This window comes from Stegodyphus dumicola, chromosome 1 (assembly GCF_044657685.1).
Source record: "Stegodyphus dumicola isolate Sdum_Otavi_A_Nest chromosome 1, ASM4465768v1".
Classification (NCBI taxonomy): Eukaryota; Metazoa; Arthropoda; class Arachnida; order Araneae; family Eresidae; genus Stegodyphus; species Stegodyphus dumicola.
The window spans coordinates 58,970,348-58,997,453 of NC_140768.1; the positions used below are offsets into that span (position 1 = coordinate 58,970,348).

At 32.6% G+C, this 27,106-nt stretch overlaps 1 protein-coding gene across 1 annotated transcript; it reads left to right on the forward strand.

Annotated features, from left to right (window-relative positions):
• The first annotated feature begins 2,064 nt into the window (after positions 1–2,064).
• On the forward strand, positions 2,065–26,273 carry LOC118187952 (meiosis-specific protein MEI4-like). Its single transcript, XM_035358258.2, has 4 exons — positions 2,065–2,146; positions 13,887–14,219; positions 20,652–21,055; positions 24,858–26,273. The coding sequence occupies exons 2-4, from the start codon at positions 13,895–13,897 to the stop codon at positions 25,251–25,253; spliced, it is 1,125 nt and encodes a 374-aa protein (XP_035214149.1). The 5' UTR covers positions 2,065–2,146; positions 13,887–13,894; the 3' UTR covers positions 25,254–26,273.
• The last annotated feature ends 833 nt before the right edge of the window (positions 26,274–27,106 follow it).

Consider the following 27,106-nt stretch of genomic DNA (forward strand, 5'->3'; position numbering starts at 1 on the left):
CGAATTTATTCATCAATCCAAATTAAAGCATTAAAGCAATGTCAAAAATTGCAAATTTTGAAATCAAACATTTCCGTGTATTGTTGCTGTACGATAGACAAACGTGACAAACGTTATAGCATTTATTTTTCATAACGAGCATAAAATTTGGACCGGGAGTTTTTTATGTTAAAACATGAATAAATATGTCATTTAAAATATTTTTTCAAGTAAATATATGCAACCATAGGTTGCGAGAATAAAGGCCAAGTAATGGCTTTTGTGGACATTGTGCATACTTGAGAAATAGAATAGCATACCCAAAATAATATAAATGGTAGTTGAAAAGAACTGAAGGAAAAATATGCTGATACATATTTCATATTCCATAGTTAATTGTTAAACAATAATATGACTCTGCATTGAAACATAAAATGTTTTAAAACATTCCAGACTTTTCCGAAGCCTAATCCAAGAGTATTTGTAAAGTTAAAGTAATTTATACAGCGACCTGCGGTAATTAGTACCACACATTACATAATTTTTGTTGCATCGGAAGTCGAGACCCACTAGACTGGAATGAATCAGTATATTTAAAAAAGCAATTATTTTGGCTTTGGCTTATTTTTTAAATCATTATACATATAAATGTATATATATTTTAAATAACGCTAACAGGAACTTTTAAAATTACACTGTGCACTTATCATTATATATACGTTCATGTATGTATGCATGTATGTATGTATGTATGTATGAATTCCTTTTTATATTAAGCTGCTAGTTGAAGTAGCTAATATTATTAAAAGGTAAAGTAAATATTCAAATAATTGAGAAATTCGTCTATTATTTATAAATAGCCTAGTTTGCTAAACAGTTGCAAAATTATTTTTTGAAAAGTTAGATCAAAGATCTTTGTGTTTTGTTAAATAGCAACACACTGCGAGCTTGATATTTCTGAGGCCGCTTGGAAGGTAAAATTTTTTTGTTTTGCGCTGTAGCAACACCCACCAGGTGGTGTGAGTGATAATTGTAACATGTGAAAGTATAAACTAAAATTATAGAAAATTGTAACATGTGAAAGTATAAACTAAAATTATAGAAAATTTCAACTAAAAACGCTTTTAGTATCGAAAATGTGCAGAATTTAATAAAAATAATCTGAGCCTTCTCCTCAGACAGAATTCTGGAAAATGATTTTATTTTTTAATCTTGTTCCCAATCAGCATAATCAGCAAATATTTATTACGCTTTAATTAGTTAAAAACAAGGAGTGCCATCTTATATGGGAAACGTATGATGTGTTCAAAAGCGAATATGCTAATTTAGGATTATTTTACATCTAAATTAAATTGAGAACAAAATTATGCATGCGAAATGGATAGAAAGAATATGTATCTCGCTTTTCAGGCAATTAAAAAAGTTTCATTTCGGCTACCTGGAGCAATTTCATCACAAGAAAAAATAAATAAATAAAATAAGGCTCTTTTAGCTCTCTCTTCAAAAAGGTATTTCTTCTGAATAACGAGGAACCCGTGTTATATTGCCTACGAATGTTTCTTTCTTTTTTTTATATATATCCATATATATATATTTCTAATTCACCGTTAGTCCCCCCGAAAATAAACTTTATTAACAGATGCTGAGATTGCTGACGCATAAATGGTAAAAATACAATTATAGAACAGTATGTTAGATCAATTTATTCATCTATTTATTTTAAATATTATTGAATACAAGTGTTAAGTAGGAACAATTAGTTCATTGATGAATAATTCCTGGGGAATATTTTATTTTCGTGTAAAGTATAGAATGGAAACTAGATGGCAGCACGTGTAAGAACATGAATGTCTTATAGTGACAAAATGGGCAGGAAATTTCTTTTGCATACTGTTTAAATAAATACATTTTATTTCTTAATCTACGCTTCAATAATTACTTTAAGGTAAATGTTTTTAATTTGTTTAGTTGAAATTAAACTTTTACTAGCCTTACAGGTTTTTCTTTTAAGAATAATGTGGAGCGACGTCTTCAACAATTTTAACATCGTCTGCTCTCAAAAAAAACAAAACAAAACCATCATAATGAGTCTGAAAGAATTACTGAATGTAAAATTGAATCCATTTACCATTTTACATCTTACTTAGTAGTTTAATATGCAGTTCAGGTGCGTATCCTTAAAAACTATGAAGTAATTCTGATTTTTTTTTAAAAATATAATAAATAAGTTAATGGTATTTTGTATCATAATTATTAATATTTAAAGTTTTAACTCTAAACCCAAGCTTAAATTCTTTCATAAGATATTTGCAAAGAATTATTAGTAATTGTTAATTTTGTGTATTTTTTGCGTGTGCTTGAAGTAATGAAAAATTTCATTATATTATACCGTCTTCCTTTATTTAAGTAACAGCAATCTGCAATGTTGAAATATCAAGAAACGTAATTTTATACATTTTTTCATTTCTAGTGTATGAAAAAAATATGAGTCGTGAGATTAACATGTAATTAATTATACTTATAATACAATATAGCATAAATAATAAATGATGAAGAATGATAATAATAACGAGTGATGAAAAACACGAACTATGCTGAAATTCGTATTTTCCTAAAAAAAAAATCCGTTATTTTCTTAAAAAATAGTCTTTTGAGTTGGTTAGAATTAACTGAATTAAGTTTTAGAAAAATTACATTTAGACTTCTATTCTGCTTTTTAAAATGGCGAAATTTGTCATAAAAGGTTTATGTTTAGTTTTGCATATTAGTACATGTATGCGAATCATGGTTTGGAATGTTAGTCCAAAATCGCCTTATATTTTTTATACTAGATTCGGAATTTTTTTAAATTTATATGTTTAGCAATTCGTTAATATTTTAATATACAAGTATAAAAGGTAATTTATTGAAAAATATATTATAAACTAAAAATTCGGTAGCTATTTGGCAGAAGCAAGGATTGTAAATTATGGCTTCATATATATTGTAATTAATTAACTAAATTAAATATTTTTTTCATTTACATTTCGATAAATACCAATTTATATCACTTATTGACAGCCATCTTTTTGAGAAGATGTTTATGATACATATGTTATATGAGGCAAGTTATAAAAAAAGCTAATCACTTAGACTAATTTATCATTTCTCTAATTTGCACTGATATGCTTGCTGACTTTACACAATGAACAAAATAAAAGATTTATCTAAAAAAAGGGGAAAGTCAAAAAAAGTAAAAAAAATATTTTCAAAGATTTATGAACAAAAATAAACGATTTTGAATATCGATGACAGTGGCATAGCTATAGATAGGCAACATTAGGCAATTTGTAAGGGCCCGCACGTTTTAAGGACCCATTATTTTATTTTTTTTTTTATTTCTCAATATATGAAAAGGAATAACAAAGCAATAAATTTGTTGTCGAATCCATCCTTCATAGTTTATATGTACGGATTTAATTTACATTTTGTGAGTAAATTATGTTATTAATTGTGAAAGAGTTTTATATCTTCTTTTTGAATAATGTAAAAATTATAAATAAAATCGAATTCTACTGCAGCCTATCTTGATTTTTCTTAATTCTAGTGATAGCGTGATAGCGATAATTCTAGTGATAGATTTCTTAATTCTAGTGATTCTTAATTCTAGTGATTCTAGTGATAGCGTAATAATGAATTATTTTTACACGCATTAGCCCGTCTGCAGCATAGCAGCATTTGTCATCAAATGCGCATGTGCGATCTGACCGAGACTAACCTGACATTTCCATGCAGTAATCATTTTGTATTTGTTTTTGTTGCTCTTTTTAGCCCAGAAGAACTACTCTTCTCGAAACGGTATTTTGAGTCGAATTAGTTTTCAAACTGTTGCCAACAAATATTATCGTCCTTTATTATAAGAATATTATAGCCCTGTATAAAATAAATTGAATAATGGAGAATCTACATGAATGTAAATATGTTTCTCGCCTTATGACAAAACGACGGTACATAGAATGATCAAATTTTGAATAACATAATCCTCCACCCGAACACGGGCACCTGGAAGACCGAATTTGGATTTTTGAATTTGTTTTATTGTCTATTTTATATTTTGTGAAACTTTAACGAATTTTTAATTAAAAACAATAATTTCAGAGCAAGTAGTGGCAACATTGTAGGGAATAAAACATTCTTATCTTCAGATAGCGAGCCTGTCTGTCGGAACCTTATTTTGCCCACTGCCCACTTTGAGAATATTTTTTTTTTTTCCTAAAGCCCCCAATTGTTTTTACTTCCGAATTTTAAACAGCTATTGCCACGATTATATTTAAACATGTAATATTATATACTGTAAGATATTATATACTGTAAGATAGGATATGACCCTATAATTATTCTGAGTTTAAAGAAGACCTTGTTTCAATGCGATCAATTAAAACACATACTTAATTAATATTAAAAAGTATTTTATTAACATTCAATAGACATTGAATTTATTACTTATCTAATGAGAATGTTGAATTTAATACATGTTAAGGAGTTTGTTAATATCAGGCTCTATTTTACTTAAAAACAACTGTAAAACACCGCGTTCAGTAACGTGGAGCCGATTTCTCTTTTCAATTACCAACGTTGCTACACCACTAAATCCACGTCCAACTGAATAGGAAGATGGGAATGCTATCAGAAATGGTGTCCGCCGATAACATCGCGGCAAAAATATCGCGGATGAAAACGTCGTGGAGAAAGCAATGCAAGGTGAAAACGTCGTGCTACAAAACATCGTGGGAGAAAACCTCGCAAAGAGAAAACCTGGCAGTTCTAAAACATCGTGGTACAAAACATCGTCGTCGAAAATAAAGCGGTTCAAAAGCTTCGCAGTTTAAAAACATCGTCGTCGAAAATACCGTGGTAAAAAATAAAGTATCTACAAATCATCGCATGACGATAAGATCGCAGAAGTGCTTTTTTTCAGGTTTTAATAATTGTAAATGGACATTCCCGTAATGATTTGTGACCGCAAGGTGTACAGAAGGATAATTTTTACTTTCACATTTTTTATTAACTAATAAATGTTTGCTGAAAAAGTAAGAAGGAAACTTAAGCATAGAAAATTAAATGCAACTTATAGATTATACTTTTCATGAAAAATTACCAGTACAAACTTTATAAAAAATGATTTATTAATGGCCTTTCTTAATTAACTATGTCGGTTTAAAATTCTATTAAGTGCTATAAGTTGCATTAATTTTCTATGCTTAAGTTTCCTTTTTATTTTCTCAGCAAAAATTTATTATAGTTAATAAAAAATATGAAAGTAAAAATTATCCTTCTTTCCATCTTGCGCTCACAAATCATTATGGGAATATCCATTTACAGCTGCGATGTTATCGTCATGCGATGATTTGTTGATACTTTATTTTTTACCACGATATTTTCGACGACGATGTTTTTAAACGGCGAAGCTTTTGAACAGCTTTATTTTAGACTACGATGTTTTGTGCCACGATGTTTTAGAACTGCAATGTTTTCTCTTTGCGATGTTTTCTCCCACGATGTCTTGTAGCACGATATTTTCGCCTTGCGTTGTTTTCTCCGCGATGTTTTCGTCTGCGATGTTTTTGCCGCGATGTTTTCGGCTGTAACCATCAGAAATCGTTGAACAATCGACCACAAACCTGGGTATAGTGGCAAAATTGGTTTCTGCAGCCAAAATTCTTGGTAGCCATTCTTGAATTTAATTTTTAATTTTTCATTTGTCGTCAGTTGTATTAGTGCTTCTTCTAACTGGGATGATCCTGCTGTGTTGACATTTGAAAAAGGATCCAAAACCTAGTCTGGTGTATCCATGTTTAGAATGTCTTGGACTCGTTCCTTAAAATCACTGCGGAGGTTTTTCAAATGTTGACAGTAAACAAGCAAGTCATCGTGCTTGAATGATACTGCTGATAAATTTGGGAAGTTATTGAACTCGCGTCTGCCAGTATTTCTTTTGTACAAGAACAGTTTTGACACGAAAGCAGCAATGCTATTTTTGGTCGTACTCAAGTTTAAGTCGTCTCCTTGAAGTTGGAGATTGATATCATTAAACAATTTATACAGGTCTGTCAAGTACGCAATATCGTTCTTTGATGAGATGAGGTTGTCGCGCAGTTCCGTGTCTTTGTTTCCTAGAAACTCTATCACGCACCTAAAAATCAAATCAAACAAGTCAAACAAGTACCTTTTAACAGCCAGTGCACCTCTGTGTGAAACAGCAATCGGTTGAAATTTTCATCATTGGCAATGCAAAGCTGACTAAATAATCTGTCATTCAACGAGTTATTTCTGATTTAACTGATAACATATTGCAGTGATGTATGGAGGCGTTCACTCAGATTTTTCGCAACCAAATGCTGGCGATGAATTACGCAATGCACAGAAAGCACGTCAAGAACTTTACTTCTTAAGCACGCTATGAAGGCCTTTGCGACGCCCTGTCATAGCCGGCGCGCCATCCGTAGCAACTGGCAAAATATTATAAAAAAATAATTTCGATTTCGTCACAAAAACATTTCCAGTGTATTGATTATAGCTTTTCCTTTTGCATCTGTTTCCATATCGGTAGCAAACAATAGTTCTTGACATATTTTTGCGTCTTTGATAAACCTCGCGTACGACAATAACTATGTTTCATTGGACTCATCCAGGTGAATTGAAAACCCTACAATTCTGCAGATGATTACGCAATGATTGTTCGATGTTTTTAGCCATCTCATCTGTTCATCTTTGCACAGAACTATTGCTCATAGGAACTATTCCAGAAATAAAGAATTTACGTTTACTAATGAGCACTGCAATTTGCTTTCTCATGTTGTAAATGGTTAATTCCTTCAGTTGTGTTTTGTCTGATTTTTAAATAAAATATCACAGAATTTTTATCATAATAGATGTAATTTTCAATATTGCTCATGTATATTCAAAGTTATTTAAGTCGTTCTTCGAAAGGAAGACCCTAAGAAAAAGCTATATGAACAAGCGGTGCTTTTTTATAAACGACTTTAGTGTTGCAGATATGCCAGAATATTGTTGGCGTAATCACGACGTATACTAGTGTAAAGATAAAGAATACCATCACTATTAGAATAGCTCTGGGCTTAGACTCTTAATGATGCCTATGCTTGTGCTTTGTCTTCTAAAATTGGATTTTCCTGACACTAATGTTGATTGCATTGGTTGGAAATGTTCTACTGCTTCGGGGAATTTCCCAATAACATTGCCTGGTATTTTTCTATTTAAAGCACTTGATCGTACTAGAACTGTTACTTTCTAAATAGCATAATCCCGAAAATACATCTATAAAATTGTATATATCATATTCTGAAATCTTATGTAAGAGGATCTGGAATAATCGATAAAACAATATCTTGAACACATACCAGTGTTTGTGTGTAGAGGTTGAAATTTGCAATTTAATAAATGGTGTGATATATTACAGTATATGATCGATGTGGATGAAAATGTATTTAAAATATTTTTTGACTGTGTAAAGCCTAATTATATTTATTAGATGAAATATTTTTTCGTAATAGGAATAAAAAGCCATTTTGGCAAATTGATATGTTTTGTTTTATACTGAATTTTACATTTAATTCATGAACTTCTACTATATCGATATGATAATACTTTTTAGTGGGAAACTAACATTTCAAATTCTTTCTTTGATATAATGAAGATGCAGCAATTTTAAGATACAATAATATAAAGCCTTTAGCCTTTTATACATGCATTTTCATTTCTAGTGCATGAAAAATATATAAGTCGTGAGATTAACATGTAATTAACTTGTAATTAACATGTCCCAACTTGATTCAGACTGAAAGATTACAATTAACTACTTTTGTTTTATTTAATTGTGATCGTTCAAAATATAATAATCAGCATAGGAAAGAGAGATATTAAGTGAGCTTTTGGAACATTTCCTTAAAAAAATCTCTTGAGAATTATTTACAGCTCCCATCGTTTTCAGTGATTATTGAATGTATAATATAAAACGCTTTGTAGCAGGAGAGGAGATACTCATGGCTAATTAACATCCGATTACAATGCTATAAAGCCTCATAAATACAAAAGCGTTTTCTGCGTGAAAAAAAGTGTTTATTTATTACCAAATTTCTAAAAGGCTTATTTATTTGAGACGTGCATGAGAGCGTTTTCTTTTTATTACAGTGGCTTTAAATTACCTGGCAATAAAGAATTTAATTCTCTAGGCTCGAAATATATCTATAAAACATAAGATCGATAACTTACAAAAACAATTAGAGGCCATGTGATTAGACAAGTATGAGAGTTCAAGAGACACTTTCAGAACGTTCAGTTCACAAACGAAAAAAACCTACTTGCCGTACTTCCAAAAAACTCTTTTTTCATTCATATCGGTTCTTCTTTTTTATCTGTTGCTTAACTGGGTTTCTTTCTAAAGCTAGAAATACATTTCTATTCGGTTAGTACACTGCTGATCATTAAAATTGCTGTACCACAAAGGAAGCTCGCAGTAAAGCCTGAAAGTTGCTTGAAAGAGGGAACATGCTCGGATGTGTGGATGATCAGCATTTCGTAGTTGTACGCGAGAGTAATAACACCTTAAAGCAGTATAAAAAGGCGCACTGAAATTTGGAGTTTTCATTCGGAAATCATATTTATTCACACGCTTTTGAGGCTGTCGATTGCGATTCAGACCAATTTATGTCCGAATCCAATCACGGGGAATTGTAGTTTACCGAGACTAAAGTACATTATTCTAGCCCTTCTTATTTGTGGAGTTTCAATGCAATTGTTGAGCATTTTCCGTTGACGGATTCAGCAGGTTCACAGAAGGTCACGTGCACGATCGAAACGGTACCCTTTTACTAATGCCCGAGACAATAAAATTATTGTTCGTATTAGTAATGAAAACCACACCACATACACTAAGTAAAGTAACTGGATGTACTACATGACACCAATTATTCGCATACATGTTTCGACGATGCTTGCAATGTTACCAATTGCCAGAAAGGCAACCATTGCTTGGGCTTGATGGTTCCGCGTCAATAATGCATAGGAATCAGAATCTGCATTAGTGCTTTCAAAAACGCATATAAATACATAACTAAAGTGAAATCCCCTCGATAAGCCTGCTTTTGTTTAGAGTACCATGCAAGTGTGGCTTCACCGACGTGAACTTTCGTTGGAAACTTGGCGTTCTTATGCGTTATATCTGTCTAACAGATAGAATGATGGTTTATGGTGTCATTGAGTACGAATTCCGATGTAAGTCGCATGTCCAGTACTTCCTACAGCCATTATTGCATTACTCAAGGTTTCATGCCCATAGTTTTTCCACATATTCTGGATTTTCGTCATCTCATTTTTCATCAGGAAAATGCGAGACCGCATCTTGTGCACGCTGCTCTATGTTTCCTCATTACACAGGATATTTGACTCCTGACTTGGCCTACGCTTTCTCCCATACTCTCATCAACTGAAAACTTCTGACTAATATTGCAGAGAGACTGATACAAAACCCTAGAAAGAATTGAATACGTAATGCCTGGCACAGAACAGTAGCTGCATGAGGTTTTAACCTCCTAAAATGGCTTTAATGTCTGTTCGTTCCATGTTTAGCCATAACAGCCAGTATTGTTGCCAGACCTGAATGCCTGTAGTACAGATATCTGTATACGCTGTACCTCAAAATTGCCTGAAATTTTAATCATTTTTTTCCATTAATCGTATGATGATTCTTCTCATTACACTCGTGATGTAGCTATTATTTAGTTCAAGAAATGAAGCGAAAATTTTGTTGGTGGCTTCTGTAACATGTGCTTTGTCACGGATTCAGTTGTTTCCTTGCCAAAAATTCCATAGTGTGCGGAAATCCGTTTAAGAGATGTAGGAAATGCTTTCAACATGTTTCTGCTTTCCTAATCCAGACTTTTTCGGATATATCCGATTTGGAAAAGCCCTGATCAGACAAAATATTGCATAAAGATGTATTTCGGAAAATAGCTGTATAACTTCATTACTAAACATGAGGCTATAGGTGTAAGTATGAAGCCACGTATCTCTTTGATATTTACTATTAGTAGTTAATAGAGCAACAGCAAAAATGTGAGCGTCACTCATTCGCTTTTCACCCACACGATCAATTTCGAATCTAAATGGATATCAAATGCACGCAAACCCCAACGGCACTACAAGATTAAGATTTTCTGGATAAAGACGTACATCGGGTGCCGCTAACTTTTTTTTTTTTTTTTCTGCAGATCAAATTATGTTTTAAGACGTTTCGGGTCAGTGGTATTTTTATTTTAAAACAGTCTATTTTTAGTGCATAATAAGTTAAATGTTTTAGAAAGAGTAATTACAATACCCTTTAAATTAAACATAAAAATTAAAATTAGAATTCTAATTATCATAAAAACAAACATAACCGAATGAAATTTACTTTTCTCTTCGATATCGATGTCTTTCCTGATGCTGAACTTGTGACGTCAATTTAGTCAAGCATAATTGGCTTGTAGTTAGTAGTCTAAAAACAAACACACGCATCTGAATTTACGGTACTTAGCTCCTCCTGTTCTTACTTAAAATAAATTTCATGCAGGAAAATATTCGCTCGCATTTATAGATTGAACCGAAAAGCCATTTGTTTTTGCTATTGAAACTATTTTAAGCTACTGAACAAATGCTACAAATGAGAATGAATTAAGAGAACTGTGATCACGATATTAGTGATGTCAGATGTCTATCAAGGAATTATGGATCGACGTTGCAAAGCTTATCGATTTTTCTTGAAATTATGCTTTGAAAATGCAGGTTCGTCACAGAAGTTTTTTTTTTTTTTTAATCAAACAAAAATATTATTGCTCTTAATTATTTTCAAAGAACATTTTTATGCACCTTTCAAATGTTCGTTTCATATTTATATTTTACAATTTATTTTTATATATTATACTTTATTTTTGGAACTCAAACGGGTAACTTGAAATTATAAGGTATTTCTCCCACTTTCCTAGCGTGCCTTCGTGGTCGCACACTGAGCCGGTATTTCAGAGGTACGTGGTTCGATTCCCGGCGAAGGCGTTGCAAATATTTTAATTCTCTTGCTTTCAAAAAAATCCGAATGTCTCTACAGTGGCGCCCGAACTAAAAGGGTTGTGGATGATGACTCTTCACACTCAGGATTTGGCGACTGGGTTCCCTGAAAACCCCAGTCGCCCTTTAAAAAGGGGAGTATATAAGGCATTTCTCTCACTTTCCTAGCGTGCCTTCGTGGTGTAGTGGTTCTGCACGCTAGGCTGGTATTCCAGAGGTCCGTGGTTCGATTCCCGGCGAAGGCGATTGCTAATTTTTCATCTCCTCTGCTTCCAAAAAAGTACCTAATATTTCTACAAAATTATGAAATAGGTCCTCGGGGATTCCCAGGGTTCGAAGTTGCCGAGACTTGGCGTACATAGATATAATAAACAGCTACATGTACTGGAAATTTAACTTCAACGTCTTGAGGAGAATACCAAATTCCTATATTGGATAAACGCTTTCTGCTTACTGAGTGTTTGTGTGGCATTTATTTCATAGTCTCACTAAATTTGATTGTTAAGCATCTACTAAGATTTTTACAGAAGCTAATATTGTATGTTTCTATAATACTGAAACAGGTAAGGTATGAGCGATAGCTTGTATAGCAGGACTTGCAATGGGCTTTAACAGGACTTGTAATGATCCGTAAATATCTGTATTATGGGGTTTCTAGTTTCTAAATGACATTTGTTGCAGCACAGTCGAACGCTTCATTACAATAACTGAAAATGGGTTGACTAAGCAATTTAAAAGTAGTATTTAGCAGGAGCGATGCCACTATTAGACGATGTTGGCAGGAATAGGTGAAACATGGCCGCACACAACGTCAAGAAGGAAGCGGTAGGCATAGAGAATTGACAGAACGGGAAGACCGAGCAATCGACAGAGCGGCAGTCACAGCCCCAGATGCATCATTATCATCGATTGTACGTGCAACTGGTGTTTCAGTGACCGCAACGACCATTCATAGACGGCTCACAGAAAGGGGGCTGAGGTCACGGCGCCCTACAATTGACCTCTGTACAACCTCAAGCCCGTTTGCAGTGCTGTCGGGCTCAATCGCACTGGAATGTCACTGACTGGAGTAGAATAGTCTTCAGTGATGAGTCCGGCATTGATCTGAGCCCCGGTGACCAGCGGAGGCGAGTCTGGAGACGCCCCGGACAGCGGTGTGATACCAACCTAACTGCCTTCCGGCACGCAGGCCGACAACCAGCAGTGATGGTCTGGGGTGCCATTTCATTTCATAATAGGACACCTTTGGTTGTTATCCGTCGCAACCTTACAGCGCAGCGGAACGTCGACTAAGTTCTAAGGCCCATTGTTGCCCTTCATGTCACGCCACCCTGGGCTTTCATTTCAGCAAGATAATGCCTGCCCCGACACTGCACATGTTTCTACTGCTTGCCTTAGTGCTTTCCGAACATTACTTTGGCCAGCAAGGTCACCGGATCTTTGTCCTATTAAGCACGTTTGAAGCATTATGGGCAGGTCCCTCCAACCAGCTCGGGACGTTAACGATCTAACGCGCCAGTTGGGCAGGCTTTGGCAGAATATCCCTGAGGAGGACATCCGCAACGTCTATCAATCGATGCCAAGTAGAATAACTGCTTCCATAAGGGCCAGAGGTGGACAAACGAGTTACTGACTTTTTTAATTTGTGAAGCTTTGTCACTTTAATACATTATCCAATTTTCTCAAACTGTAATCATTTGTTTTTCTGTAAATGTACATCACTTCTACCGATTTTCGTCCCATTCGGATAACTCCTTCTTGGTGCGTCGCTTTTTTTTTGTCTAAGAGTGTATATGCTTGAGTCATCAGCAAGAAGAGCTAATATATTGGCAGTTCACATACACTGCAAGGTATAGATTCTAGCTTGTCTGCTATACAAATTATCATCCATACTTTACTTGTGTAAGTGCAATAGAACAGGTATGATTATCTTCTCTGAAAAACATTAAATATGATAGGTAGCAACACATCACAATGCGAGAGGTCCATCTATAGCAGTTTATATTAAAACAAATTTAAACAGAATGAATACCCATGTCAGAATCATGACTACGCTTATCTCCAAACCAATGTAGTTTTAAGGTGAATTTGCATCATTAATCGTGCCACAATTTATAAGGCGAAACTTGAAAGAAAAAATTGCAACAAACTTTTATCTTCAAACGGACAGAATTCAGTACCATATCAACTGAAGAAATGTATTACATAAATATTAATGCATTGTGATAAAAAAAGGCTTTAAAGATAGAAGTAATTTCTTCTTCTTTAGCGATGCATTTATTAATGTTATACTGTTATATTAATGTATTTATTAATTATATCAGTGTTATAATTGACTAATTGACGGAAGAATGCAGATGTTTTGCAATAACCCTGCAATTATTTCTTCAGAAATTTATAATGATAATTATTTTTATGAAGAAGAAATTGATAAAACATTGTCTAGCGAGTGATCCTCAAAATTAAGGTAACAAGTTGCCTTCTGTTTTTTTTTTTTTTTTTTCTTGAAACATAAACCGATTTCTGACAGAGTTCTCTATTTTCCAATTCCAGTTCCAGTATTATTTCAGTATGTTTCTAATCAAATTATGTCATTCTTAAACAAAATTTAAAATTTAGACCAAAAACTGTGCGTGACATTAGGTATAGTTGTATGGTTTTAGTCATCTTAATATTGAACATTTGTTCACATATTTAACAGTACTAAATACAGAGTAAATGATTGTGATGTGAATATTTAATTAGAATTTTGTTCTTAATCCCATGCTAGATAATAAATATTATCAGTACCTGGATTTTGTTTGCAGATTTTTCCATGGAGAGTGATTTAGAAGGGATCTCTTTCAACGAAGAAAAAGAAAAGGAAGAGAGATATTGTTTGAATACAATCGACAACTGTTTAAAAATATATGTTCAACGAATTAAACTAGCAGTTGCTATATCTGTGATAAGATCTACTCCACCTGATACTACACCAGAAAATTATGCGCGGAATCTTGTTCAGATGTTCACCACAGATGTTGCGGCATGGAAGTCAAAGTGTCAAGAGCTCGAACAAGAAATTTTGTCCCTGGAACAAAGACTTCACGTAGTAGAGCTGAAGGAGAAGACCAACCTATCTTTTATCTGTGCAGATATACGTAAGATCATGTTTCTAACATATAGCGGATGTCTTTGATAGTTTCTCATTACAAAAGCATTTCTCAAATGCCATTAGTGTCTCTTTTATGCTGTTTCTAAAATTTTGCGTCTTTGCAGTTTTACAGCAATAGTTTTAATATATAATTTAGTGTACATGCTGGGTAAACTACAGCTGTTTTATGATTACTTAACTGCAAACATTTTGAGTTTTAAAATTATAATAAAAAACTGCAGCATCTTATTTTAAAATTCTCACACGCCGCTCATGATTACTGTTCACACCACAGCTATTCAGCTATTACAGTTCTTGTTGTCATGCATGCTACCCAAACATTTATACAATCTCTTCAGAGGTCTCAGGTAGAAATGTGTTTCAGAGGAAATGAAATGCTTTCGATAATTCATCAGGTGTACATTATAGGGAGGAATTATACATTATAGGATTACATTATAAGGAGGAATTATCTTACCTGTTTTTGAATAACTCACACTTCTATCTCTAAGGAATTAACCAAAAATGATGAAATATACCATTTAAATTACCATATTAATTCACCTTTTTAAAAAAATAATTGGCTAAGTTAATGCATGCGCATTTGCAGGGTGAATATTCTATGTCTGTTTTCAAACTTTTAGCATTAGCAGAATCCTTGCAATAATGCTGCGTCAGTGAACAGCCACATAATAGCTATTATACATGATTATTAAAATATTACTTTCTCTTTTACACATTTAAAATTTTTAAGAAAATATATTCCCAAATTACTGTGATCAAAATCTATAAATCGCAGATTTAAAATATGCATTGCTTTAAAAGGTTTTTCCCCCTAGCGTTTGACGTCTTTCATCAACATCTTGAAAAGATCCGTATTTTATTTTTGTTTAGCATTTGCAAATAAATTCGTTTTTAATAAGCAAAATTTTCCGAGTGGTAAAAGTAATTGAGTACAGAAAATGCATTAAATACTTTGTTTTGGCATTGGAATATCTGTTACAGAAATGTTAAAATCTCTACAAAAGACCTTTAAGGACTATATGTTTATCTAGAACAACATGTTTGGGTAATATACGATGTCTGAAGTAGACAATATGTAAAACATGTTCAAGTTGACAGTCTTCTTCAATTAATATCCAACACATGGATCAAGTAAGAACTTTGATCCCTAGCGATAACCATTTAACAATGAAGTGCACTATTAATAAGGTTTCTATATCAAATCATAATGTCAAGTAATTCTGAAAAGTCATGTTAGCTTGCGGTACCTCGCTTCACAAAATTCTCCAGAATTGGTTGAATTTTTTTCAAAACAGAGCAATGTATCCTAGTAACCATAAGATGGTTTCACAAACGAAGTCATTTTTAAGACGCATTATAGCACTAATCAAATTTAGCAAAATGTTTTGACACAAAATTAGATCAACAATAAAGAGAATTGATTTCGAAAACTGAAGAAGACTAAAAACAACCCTCTCAAAGTGAGTCAGAAACTAAAAAAAACTGGCATTTTCCTTTAATTGTCGTAGTGCTGCGAATAGTTAATTTCTGCCATTTTGGTCAAACAATTATCAAAGAATATTTTTCAATATTTTACGGAGTTGCGTGATACGGTTCATAGAAAATAATCTCAATACGTACTTGTTTATTATCTCTCTCTTACTCACATGTACACTCGCAGATACTTGTATATAAGTTTGTAATTTCTAAAACTACTGATTGTTTTACTATATCAATCTAAAAAAATAATATTCACGGAGTCCTCTCAGATCATTTTGTGTAATTCACAGATTATGCGAGGGATATCGGCTCTGGTATAGTGGTGAGTGACCTTGACTGCTGTAGCGATGGGCCCGGGTTCGAATAACTATCCGTCCCTAAAGCGGTTATCACTTCTAGGAACGCGCGCGGCTAGGCGGGACAGTTCCGAGAAACGAGATTCTAAAAATAGCACTGGTTTAAACGGGAGGTTTCCGAGAAATTTTTCGTCTAGCTAGGCACAACATGCCCCGGCTATGAGCAACATTTTGAAACCTTCCCGAAAATGTTCCGTCTAGAGCCGTGTTCCAAGTACAGAAGAGCAAATCAGATGAAACTTCTGCTTCTGAAGGATCACGGGTAATTTTCAATATGGCGATTGCTCTCGTGGTGAAATCATGGACGGTGAAAATAGAAGCCGATTTAATTGAAGAAATACGGAAAAAGCCGTATATATATCGCTGTTTTGTTGTAGTATAACTGTCTAAGTCATTTATAAATGTTTATATATTTATTAAATGTATAACCATGGAAATTTCAGAGTAGACAATATTATATGGCGTGCTATTTCTGATGATTTATTTACAAATTATTCGTCGCCAAAAGTTCGCTGAACGTATTTCGTGCTGAAACTGCAAAAAGAATGTTATTTTTATACAATAGAATTTTTTTTTTTATTAAGAGGAATAATTTTTTAAATATGTTTGTATATGCACGACTTCACATTTCTGTTAATTACTTTTATTACTTTTAAATTTAAATTGCATAATCAGGGATTATGTATATTTATTAAAACATATATTATGTAATAATGAGGATACATATTAAATTTGTATGCTATTATCTTCATGTGCTTTTTAGATTATAAACACATTAAGAACTATATTTTTATTATAAATGCTACATATTGAAACATTGGAAATTTATGGATTTATTATTTTGAATGATGAAAAACACTTGTATATACATTCATTAATATAAATCTTATTCATTACAATAATACTAATTGATACACATACATCAACAAATTCTAAACCATCGCATCTCTCTCTCTCTCTATGTGTATGTAAATATATGAATTATTAGATGTATATATATGTAGGTTTTACTTTCAAAGAGCACGAATATTGCATTTTTAAATGCTTTTATTTTACTAATAAGAAATAGATAAAAGTAATAAAATGTAAGTAAAAATTAATGTTGCAGGATTCATGTAATGATGAACAATCACAGACAATATTAGTTCTTCCGGCGTTGATAGAATACGTTATTCTGTTAAAATCCACAGATAGCTTTAAATAGTATGATCAGCTTATTTTAAGCAACAAAGGCACTTAAACACCAAAGAAGACCGCCTGTCTTCTTCAACTCTTGAAGACAAGCAAGCCATCCGCTCGGATCTGCTATGCTCCTCTCTCGTCCCCGTCTGGACGCTATCTCCTGTTGGTCTCGTCTGTTCCACACTGAGCTAAGCTGCGATAACGTCACCACGCTGGTAATTCGCTAAGTCAGCATCGGTCGTCGATGATCTCCACACACACACACACGCACAGACACACACACACACACACACACACACACACACATATATATATATATATATATAAATACAAAAATGAACACTGACAAAAATTTTATTTGAAGTTACTTCTAATTCATATACCGATTTTGTAATTGGCAGCAACTGTAGTCATCAGTTTGTAGAGACATTAGGTATATTTTTGGAAGCAGGCAAGATGAAAAATGAGCAAACGCTTTCGCCGGGAATCGAACCACGGACCTCTGGAATACCAGCCCAGCGTGCAGAACCACTACACCACGAAGGAACGCAAGGAAAGCGGGATAAATACCTTTCTTTGCCCATTAGTTAAGTTCTTTCCACATTATCATGGATATGGAATACACAGTTGAAAAATAATTACAGTGCATTTTTTGCAATAGGCTGTTGATTAAAATTCACCCACTTACACACAACCTTTGCATTTGTAACTATACTTGGGAATTTAAACAAAAAAAAAAAAAAAAAAAATTGAGCAAGTAGCCTTTATGAAATATTTAACATTTTGAGGATGAAATAAAAATTTTCGACTCATCACAAAACAAATATCAGTAAATGACGTTATATCATGTACATAAAAGTTATTATGGATTTAAAAATAACTATTTACAATAATAAAATCAAATATATACAACAGATCAGTACAAAGAATCGGACTTCTCTTTAGACGTTTTTTTCTTTTTAGCTTTTAGAATCGCCAGAGTCGAGATAAAAGTGATTAACTTAAAAGCCATTCTCTTTCTGTCATAACTAACAATAAAGTTTAAAACGAAAAGAGTGTGAGCGATACAAAATACAACACTGAAAAGCAGTTGTCAGAGGAAACGTTACTTTCGTCAATCTGAGCGATAACTGATTCTTGTTTGGCTTTCAGCCTGTTTACCAAGTGAATATGGTAACCCGATTCCGCGGAAGCGCAGTCCGAGAATTGTTCCTTCTAACATTATGTTCCGACAACAAATAGTTTATGTGATAGCAGCATAAGGAATTACTGTACAGTCCAAAGCACAAAGAGTGACATACGTATGAATGGTTCCAAAATGGAAGCGGGTCCACCAGCGGCCGAGCGGTAAAGTCGCTGAACACTGGTAGTTCGGTCCGAGGTTCGAATCCCGCGAACGGGCTGGCTGCATGGGCTTTGTGGTGGTTTTCCCCATGTGTAACGTGTATGCGAGCTAGTTTTCCTTAGAAAGTCCTCCACGAAGGCAGCCCTTCCCTTAGGCAGATAGCCCTCGAAGCTTTGCCATAATCACACACGCACACACACATCCAAAATGGAAGCAGGTGTAGGAGGTTCTTGTGTGCTGCCAGCTTCTAGAAATAATCGATGCTAAGAGGTCGCTTACAAAATGAAAGTAGTATTTTGGAAGCTGAACTCTCTGCGATCAATGTAGTTTTTATATACTGCACTTAAAATAGTATCAAAAATATTAAACTTACTGTCAATCTGCAATACTAGCATCGAAAAATACAAAGCATAAGTCATCATTTAAATATAACTGATTTCTAATATTACAGCATCTCACCTCGATATTCGCCCAAAAATATCTTGGGTAAAAACACGTCTGAAGTTCCTTCCCCTGATGAAAGGCGACGAACGGAAGTGACCTACCCCGGAAAAACCGGTTGAGGCAGGCTGGTGAGGGGAAAAAGACTGGACTGGTGGGCACTTGGCGTTGGACCGGCAAGCATGCCGTGTGAGAGTATAGAGAACTGAAACATGTTTTAATTTCTTTTGCGCTCCTTGAATATATATATTTTATATAGTTTATTTTACAGTGTATTCGTTGTATGGTGTATCAATAGTGCAGTATGTGTAATAAATTAGTGAAAAAGATGTCAAAGCGGACAAGTGCTATTTTCCCATTATGGTAAGTTCACCAGAAGAACACACCTCGTGTTTGAACGAGCGCGAGGCATGACAACACGTGTATAGAAATCAGGAAATGAAGATGCAGACGAAGCAGCAAAACCGGTAATAACTTGTGATGAAGCAAAAATTTTAATTTTACCTTCGCTGAAGTCTCATCTCAATTGAAAACTTAAATGCTTACAAAAACAGCTGCGGGAAGAAGTTTTTTTCCGTTTCTCCCTCAAATTAATACGAGTACAAAAAAACTTACGTTAAGCGCCATCTAAGCTGGTATCTAACAGGCCATGTCCCGTTCCCCACATAATTCCAGGAAACAAAAATATTATGACACTTATGTATTAACACAACCTACTTGGCGCAGTTTGGTAGTTTAATGCAGAAGAAATGGTAAAAGTGCAAATTGGTATTCTCGCGAATGTTCTTAAAAAGATTCCCGAATTATGTATATTTTTCGTGAGTTTGAAAACATTATCAACATAAAAAAAGATAACATAATTCAGTAATTCGAAATACCTCCTTGGCGCAGTTTGGTAGTTTAATGCAGAAGAAATGGTAAAAGTGCAAGTTTGTATTCTCGCGAATGTTTTTAAAAAGATTCCCGAACTATGTATATTTTTCGTGAGTTGGAAAGCATTATCAACATAAAAAAAGATAACATAATTCAACAATTTGAAATACAAACTTTAATTGTTAAATAAAGATTACGTGAAACATTTAAAAAATGAAAAACTTCCATTCATCTCCAAATCTTTCTGTACTTATTTTTTGCACTATTTTCTTCCTATGTACACATCAATTGGTTTTCGCTTGAAGCGAGAATTGCAGAGAAACAGAGACCTCGGCAATATTGGCTTATATGGGCCATACGCATCTTCTCATTATTCCGGAGATTTTGCGGCAAAATTCTCTATTCCTACAGAAGTTTCCTTCTATTGCTAACAAATTCCCCAATTAAGTTTAAGATTAATGTAAAGTAGTGAAATCTATTTCAAATGGTTGAAAAGAAAAAAGAATGATATTTTTATTACGGAATACGTTACATTAACTACTAAAAATTTGTTACTTTAAGAAAAATATGATTTTCACCTTAGAGAAAGAAAAATATTTCTTTCTAATAAGCCTTAGTTCATAAAATATTTATCCATTACTACTAGAGTGAACTTAAGTACGAAATGAAACGTTAAACACATATTATTCTTTATATATATTATTAATGCAGATAAACCATAAATATTCCTTTTTTTCAGTTGAAAATGACGATGTCCTTGTTTCAAGAAAAGAAGAACAAAATTTAACAACTAATTCCCGAATTGATGAATTCGAGAAGAAAGTATGCGAAACTGTGGAATTCGTGAGAAGTTTCATACTATTAAGTTCATTTTCAGTTACTTGCAATTTAAACTTTGATGACAGTAAAACAGAAAGTAAACGCAAAGAGCTAATTTTGAAATCTATATTGACTTTATTTGGACATCTGAAAAGTGAAGCAGGCCTAAACCTCCCTTTTAATATCGTCAACCAAGCCATGAACGAAATTCTTCGACTGTTTGATACAAAGAATATGTCTTTAGAAGTAGAACTGGTTAGAATATGCATGTCATTAGTAGAAAATTTACTAATCGACATTCATAAAACAATGGAAATCAACCAGGTAATAATCCAGTACCATTACATTAAATCGATAAGTATTTAAATATATTAATATACAATATTATTTCTAAGTGGTTTTAAAATTATAAAACTTAGATGAAAAATATATAGTCACATTATAACATTTAAAGGTGACTGCTTACACTACTCGCTATCCATCTAATATCTAATCTTTAGAAGTTAATTCTACTGGTTTGCATCTTACCGCCTCCTAAGATTTACTATAAACACCAGACGTAACCTCAAAAAGTAAAAGTAAACATAACATTTATTTACAGCGGCTTGTGGCATTAAAACTAAAATTAATATAAAAGGAATATCTCGACTTTCAACAGCAACTTGTTGCTTGTCTTGATTATGTAGGGTTGCTTACAAGTGCAACAAATTTTTTTGCGAAGCTTATTAGATTATAAAAATACACGCAGTTCATTTTTCATTCATACCGAACGTAACTAATATCGGGGTAATTTTCTCCTCTGGTGGTCGGTTCTTTAGCGGAAGCAGTAGCACAACAATAACAATTCTAGTTAGCAAAGTAGAGAAATCATTAAGTGTTAAACCTACGCCGCTAGCTGTACATCTTACAGACTCTGGAATGAACAAGTACATAGCGAAAAAAGGCATAAAGGAAAGAAATTAATATAAAGCTAACTTTGTAAAACTTGGATCATAACTGTTACAATATTAGTTTTAAATCTTATTGAGAAAACCGTGTTTTCAGTATAGAGTATTTTAATGGTGTATAAAATTTAAAATGATGTATAAAATTTTGAGGCGGACAAAGAACGCGTACAAAACCTAGATATAATATTAAGTTTTTATTATAATTGAAGATATAAGTAAATGTTTATAGAATTAACATAAAAAGCCCTGTTGAAAGATATAAAATGCTTGAAATAAATGAAGATGCAGTTAATACTTCTATTATTAAAAATAAGTTAATACTTCTATTATTAAAAATAAGTGTGACAAACATACAGAAATTGCTTCAATAACGAGCAATACAATTTACTGTTTTCAGAAGAATACAATAAAAATTAAGCCTAAAACCCACAAAAAAAATCTCTCAGCATGATTATATTTTGACATCGTTCGATGTTTTTAAAGCAGTTCTGCAGCTAAGACATATTGATTCATGCTTTGAATTGGATAATCAAAGTTCGTTACACATACCTTTGGTTTGTCTTCATACTGTATATCAGGTGAATTATATTAAAATGGAAAATAAGAAATTGCGAATATTTGATGATAGGTATTGCAACTAACAATGTAATAAAAGAGCTTTCAGAAGAAAATAAAAAAGAATTCCTAGAAGTCTTTTCTACTGAGCATATGTTTATATAGTATCATATAAAAGCCTATTTAACAGAGAAGGAATTTTACATGTTAAAGTTGCAAATATTACTGCTGCATATTTTTATGATGATAACTACATTTTGAACCGATTTCGACTTTGTTTTTAAAAACGTAAATATTAATGTTGCAAGAGATAAATTTTTACGATCATAAAATGGAAGCGGGTGTAATCGATTTTTACGATTTTGAGACTTAGAAAGAGAAAATGTTGTTAAGTTGTAAGATCAATAAGACTTAACACTTAGTGAAGTTTAATCGGAAAAGTGCTGATAGAATATTAAATATAATAAACTCTCTAAAACAATGTTGGAAGTCTTGACAATTGCCCGTGGAAGAAACTTTTCAGTATTTTAAACCAAAAAAATAAGTTTAGATCTAATATAAACTACTGGCACACTGGAAAAATTAGTACCTAAACGAATCACTAATGCCAATTGTTACAAGAAAATTCTGATGCTTATTTCTTAATGAAACCAGAATCTGCAACTGCATGAAAATGAATTACCCTATATTATGTTGCGACAAAATTTTCAAGCAGTAAAATATTAGTAACTTAGGAGTATTTTTGTATTAATTGCATTTAAAATTTCAGATAATATTTATTGTTAATTAAAAAGTGTATTTCCTTTTTGTATGCTTTCAATGTTTAAAAACTATTTTTGTTGGTGAAATATTACCCTGAAGAAATTACTGCATCAGTGAAATAATTTAATTATATATATTTTTCATACAATCTAAGTCTCCATAGGTCTGACAATATTACTAACTCAGTTGTTATATTGGACTCTTTTGTTATTGGGAAGATATATATTTTGAACATGAGAATAATATTCTTACATTCGTTGTTTCCTGTTAATATCGAAAAGGTAAAAAAAAATTAAAATCTGATCGGAAAAGTATATTTCGATAATTCAGTTACCTAGATAGGAATATTGTTTCAATAAAATTTTTGTTATTAACGTAATTAATATTCTGATGATTAAGATATCAGAAATACACACCATTTCCTTAAAAGTCTTTACCTAGCCTCTCTATAATTCTGGCAATAGATTTGCATGGTTTCTATAAACATTTGGAATATTTTCATTATGACATATGTTAGGAAGCAAATCTATTCACACTTTAATTAATTTAATTAATTATTTAATTTAAACATTTATAAAGTCTGAAGCGTAACACTTCTTAGAAATTTTCTAAATGTATTTTAAATGGCACTCTGAATATGTAATACCACTTATCTAATATCGAGTGTGTTAATCTCATAAGATAGTAACGAGAATAACTAATTTTTAAAAATAATGAATAATTGCATGAATTGGAACCTCTTTTGTTGGCTGTTTCCTTAACACAACCTTCCCTGACAAATAAAAGCAGCTTTGCTGGGGTAATTAAATTAAGAATATTTGACATGCCAGATGTTCTATATTAAAAGTAAGATAACGGCATCAACAAGAAGATATTACTTGAAATTGGGGTATACTTGTGTTGCTTCTTACAATATTGTTTTTATGCAGGTTTGGGGTTATTAGTATCAGTACAGTTCTATCGATTCCATGCGCTGTTTTTATCAGGATTTGGCCTTTGAGTAGCCATACAGTTCTACTGGCCTTGTCTATAGATTTTTACTGTAATTTGGCCTACGGGGTTTAGTGTATTGATTTTCATACCAGGCGTATAGCAAGTTGCAATATTTGTAACAGGGGTATATCATTCAGGGGCCACCAAATTGACGTTAAGAAATTTTAGAATGACATTTTTTTCATTCTTGGCAAATGGGAGAGGGAAGGCGCGAAATCTTCAGTTGTCCTCGTGCACTGGAACCCCTAGCTACGGCTCTGTTTTATGGGTATTTGGGCTATGGTTACCCGCACGGTTGTTGTTTTCTACGGGCAAAGCTAATCAATTTCTAAATACTCATAAATATTTTCAGTGGTCTATACTGAGCATTTTTAGTACGTCGGTCACTGTAGCGCACCAAAATGGGATATTACACGCTCTTCATAATAGATTCTTATCGCAAGTGATTTATTTTATTGAAATGAATCTATCGGGAAGTAAGGTCCTTAAGGAAAATGTTTAATTCATGATCCCTCTTAACCTTACACATTTTAATTTCATGCTAGATAGAAAGTGGAAAAATATTATGATTCGTTAAATAGGAAAAAATGGAAAGAAAATTTATCTTTTATATGAAAGTTTAATGTGATCAGAAATAAAAATTATATAAAATTGTTTCTATTTGTACTTTTAGAAGACATTTCATATTCCTATTATGCAGCAGTTTTTGACATTTCGAAGGATAGACTGAAAGATATGTACCCTCGGTATTTAAGATTGAAATACGCTATAGTGAATGCATTGATTATTTTCTGCTATATATATCTGATGATACATATACCTATAAAAGCGATTACTTTCTTTCCAAAAAATGACCTGTTTCTTTTCAGCATAACTTCCTTCACAGAAGAAGCTTCCTAATTCAAATGCTAGCAGAACATATTTCTTTGACACCTCTCATCTTGAGCCGCCTTCTTCGGGAGATAACAATTATGTGTGACTTTTTGGAGAGTATGTATAGGGAAGATAATGAGGATTTCACTCCACTTCTGCGTTTAGAAAATATGTATTATGTCCTTCAGTCTACAGAAGGAGTACTGAATATCATGAAAGGTCAAAACAGCCCTTTGAACGTGATCAAAATCCCTAAGGAATTGCTAACCGAATGGAATAGGACAACAGATAAATCTTTAACAACTCTTGGTACACATTGTTCAATGTTTTGCATTTATATTTGGCATATCAAATCTCTTCTAAGAAATATTTTAAATACAGACGGCGTATAATGAACGGATTATTGAAAATAAGCTCAATATGCCATCGTCACCAAGCCAAAACCACGAATCTACAAAACTGTTATTTCGAGAAAACGTGATTAATTCTGATATCTGCTTTCTTTTGAAAATATCGAGTTAACCCCCCCCCACACACACATAATAAGTCTTCTACATGCAATTCAGGAAACGGGCGTTTTTTGCTTTTATTTCGGACAAAAAATCAGAAAACAAGTTCGAAAACTAATGAAGAGGTTCCTTTTATTCTAACTCCACATAACCAAAGTTTAATAAATCCAAAGCCGCATATTCTTTTTTCTTAGGTGAAATAAAATTGAAATTTTCTTTATTTCTTTTTTTCCTTTTAAATGTACATGCTGTATTTAAGCAAAAAAGTAAATTGCTTAATTTCAGTAATTAAAAAATGAAAGATGCTATATTTCTTGTTAAACTTTATCAAAAGAAAATATCTTTTTCATCATTTTCTGCATATTTTATTAATTAAAAAAAAAAAAAAGATTGTGCGATATTCAGCAGACTTACGCAAGTAAAATGTGATTTCATTGTTTAATGTCGCTGAAAAATGATATTGTATTTTACTTCAAGAAAACACAATGTTAATTTTTTAACTGCATAAAGATTGCTCAAAAATGTATTTAAACCAAAGGCTGCATTTCTTCTTTTTCACAATAAATATGGAAAAAAAACACCTCATTTACGTAGACATTTTGGGAACCCGAATGAACTTTCTGTCCTTATTAATTCGAATTTTGGCACTGATGTATGAATAGGGGAAAATGTGGATTCATACTTTTGGCTTGGTGCCTTTTTTGATAAATATATACTATCCACGTATGCTTATAAGTATAAAAGTGTTTGTTTGTAAACTATTCATAGTGAAAGTAATTTAAACCTAGGAAAAACTCATATAAATGTTTTTCTTTATCTTATACGTATGCGTTTTTTTTTTTTTTTTTCTTAAGTTTACTTGTCTAACTTTTAAGATGTCTGTAAATATTTTCCTCTTTTGATCAAAACTATACATAATTGTATTATAAATAAAGGCAGATCTAATATTTTCTTTACAGAGCACAGATATTAAGTGTGTGACATCAGATTAAAGAGAAATTTCTTAGAATGGTCCCAGCTTTCAAGCAGCTGCTAAAAAGAGTAAGCTAAGAAAAGCTAACACTTAAAATTCGGTTAGAAAATGGAAAACGTCTTAAAAGAGAATAAAACTAGTAAGAGAGAAAACGTTCAAGGGCAAAGCTAACCGATATAAATAAAAAGCAAGCATATGAAAAACTGAAACAGCAAAGCTGTAGTGCTGAAACAGTTGGTATGATATGGTTATTTTTACCTTTTGTCCTAGCCCGAAGAAAAGGAAAAAGTAAGGTTAAAAATGAGGTCATAGTATTTTCTAATGTCATTAATCTTATTACACATATATATCTTTTTGACAAGTTACTGGCGCCGTGGCTCTTTTCCCCGAGAAGAATCCAAAGTTTTCTTTTTTCTTTTTTAATGTAATGTCTAAGTATTTCGACTCCTAAAAACAACTAAATAATAATGACATTTTAACAAAAAAACTTACAACATTATGAACATTTTAATCGTGGTACAGACAGATTTAAATACAGTATGTTCAAGATAAATATTGCAAATTTTGCCGTTTACCTATAAGACATTAAAAGATGGCATTTGGTTAAATTAAACTGTTACGCATGACATCTCAGGAAATTATTAATACAAGTTATGAACTGCTGAAAGAATGTTATCTTAAATAAGAGAATTTACACCTACTGTGTGCAATAAAATGTTCACAGTGAACCTTAAAATTGTCATGTCGCGAATTTTAATTATTA

Excerpts from the sequence above, each read along its gene's own strand:
- LOC118187952 (XM_035358258.2), top strand. The coding sequence starts at position 13,895 with ATGGAGAGTGATTTAGAAGGGATCTCTTTCAACGAAGAAAAAGAAAAG. Across the intron at positions 14,220-20,651 it reads TTTTATCTGTGCAGATATAC|TTGAAAATGACGATGTCCTT; the intron begins GTAAGATCATGT and ends CCTTTTTTTCAG. Across the intron at positions 21,056-24,857 it reads AAACAATGGAAATCAACCAG|CATAACTTCCTTCACAGAAG; the intron begins GTAATAATCCAG and ends GTTTCTTTTCAG.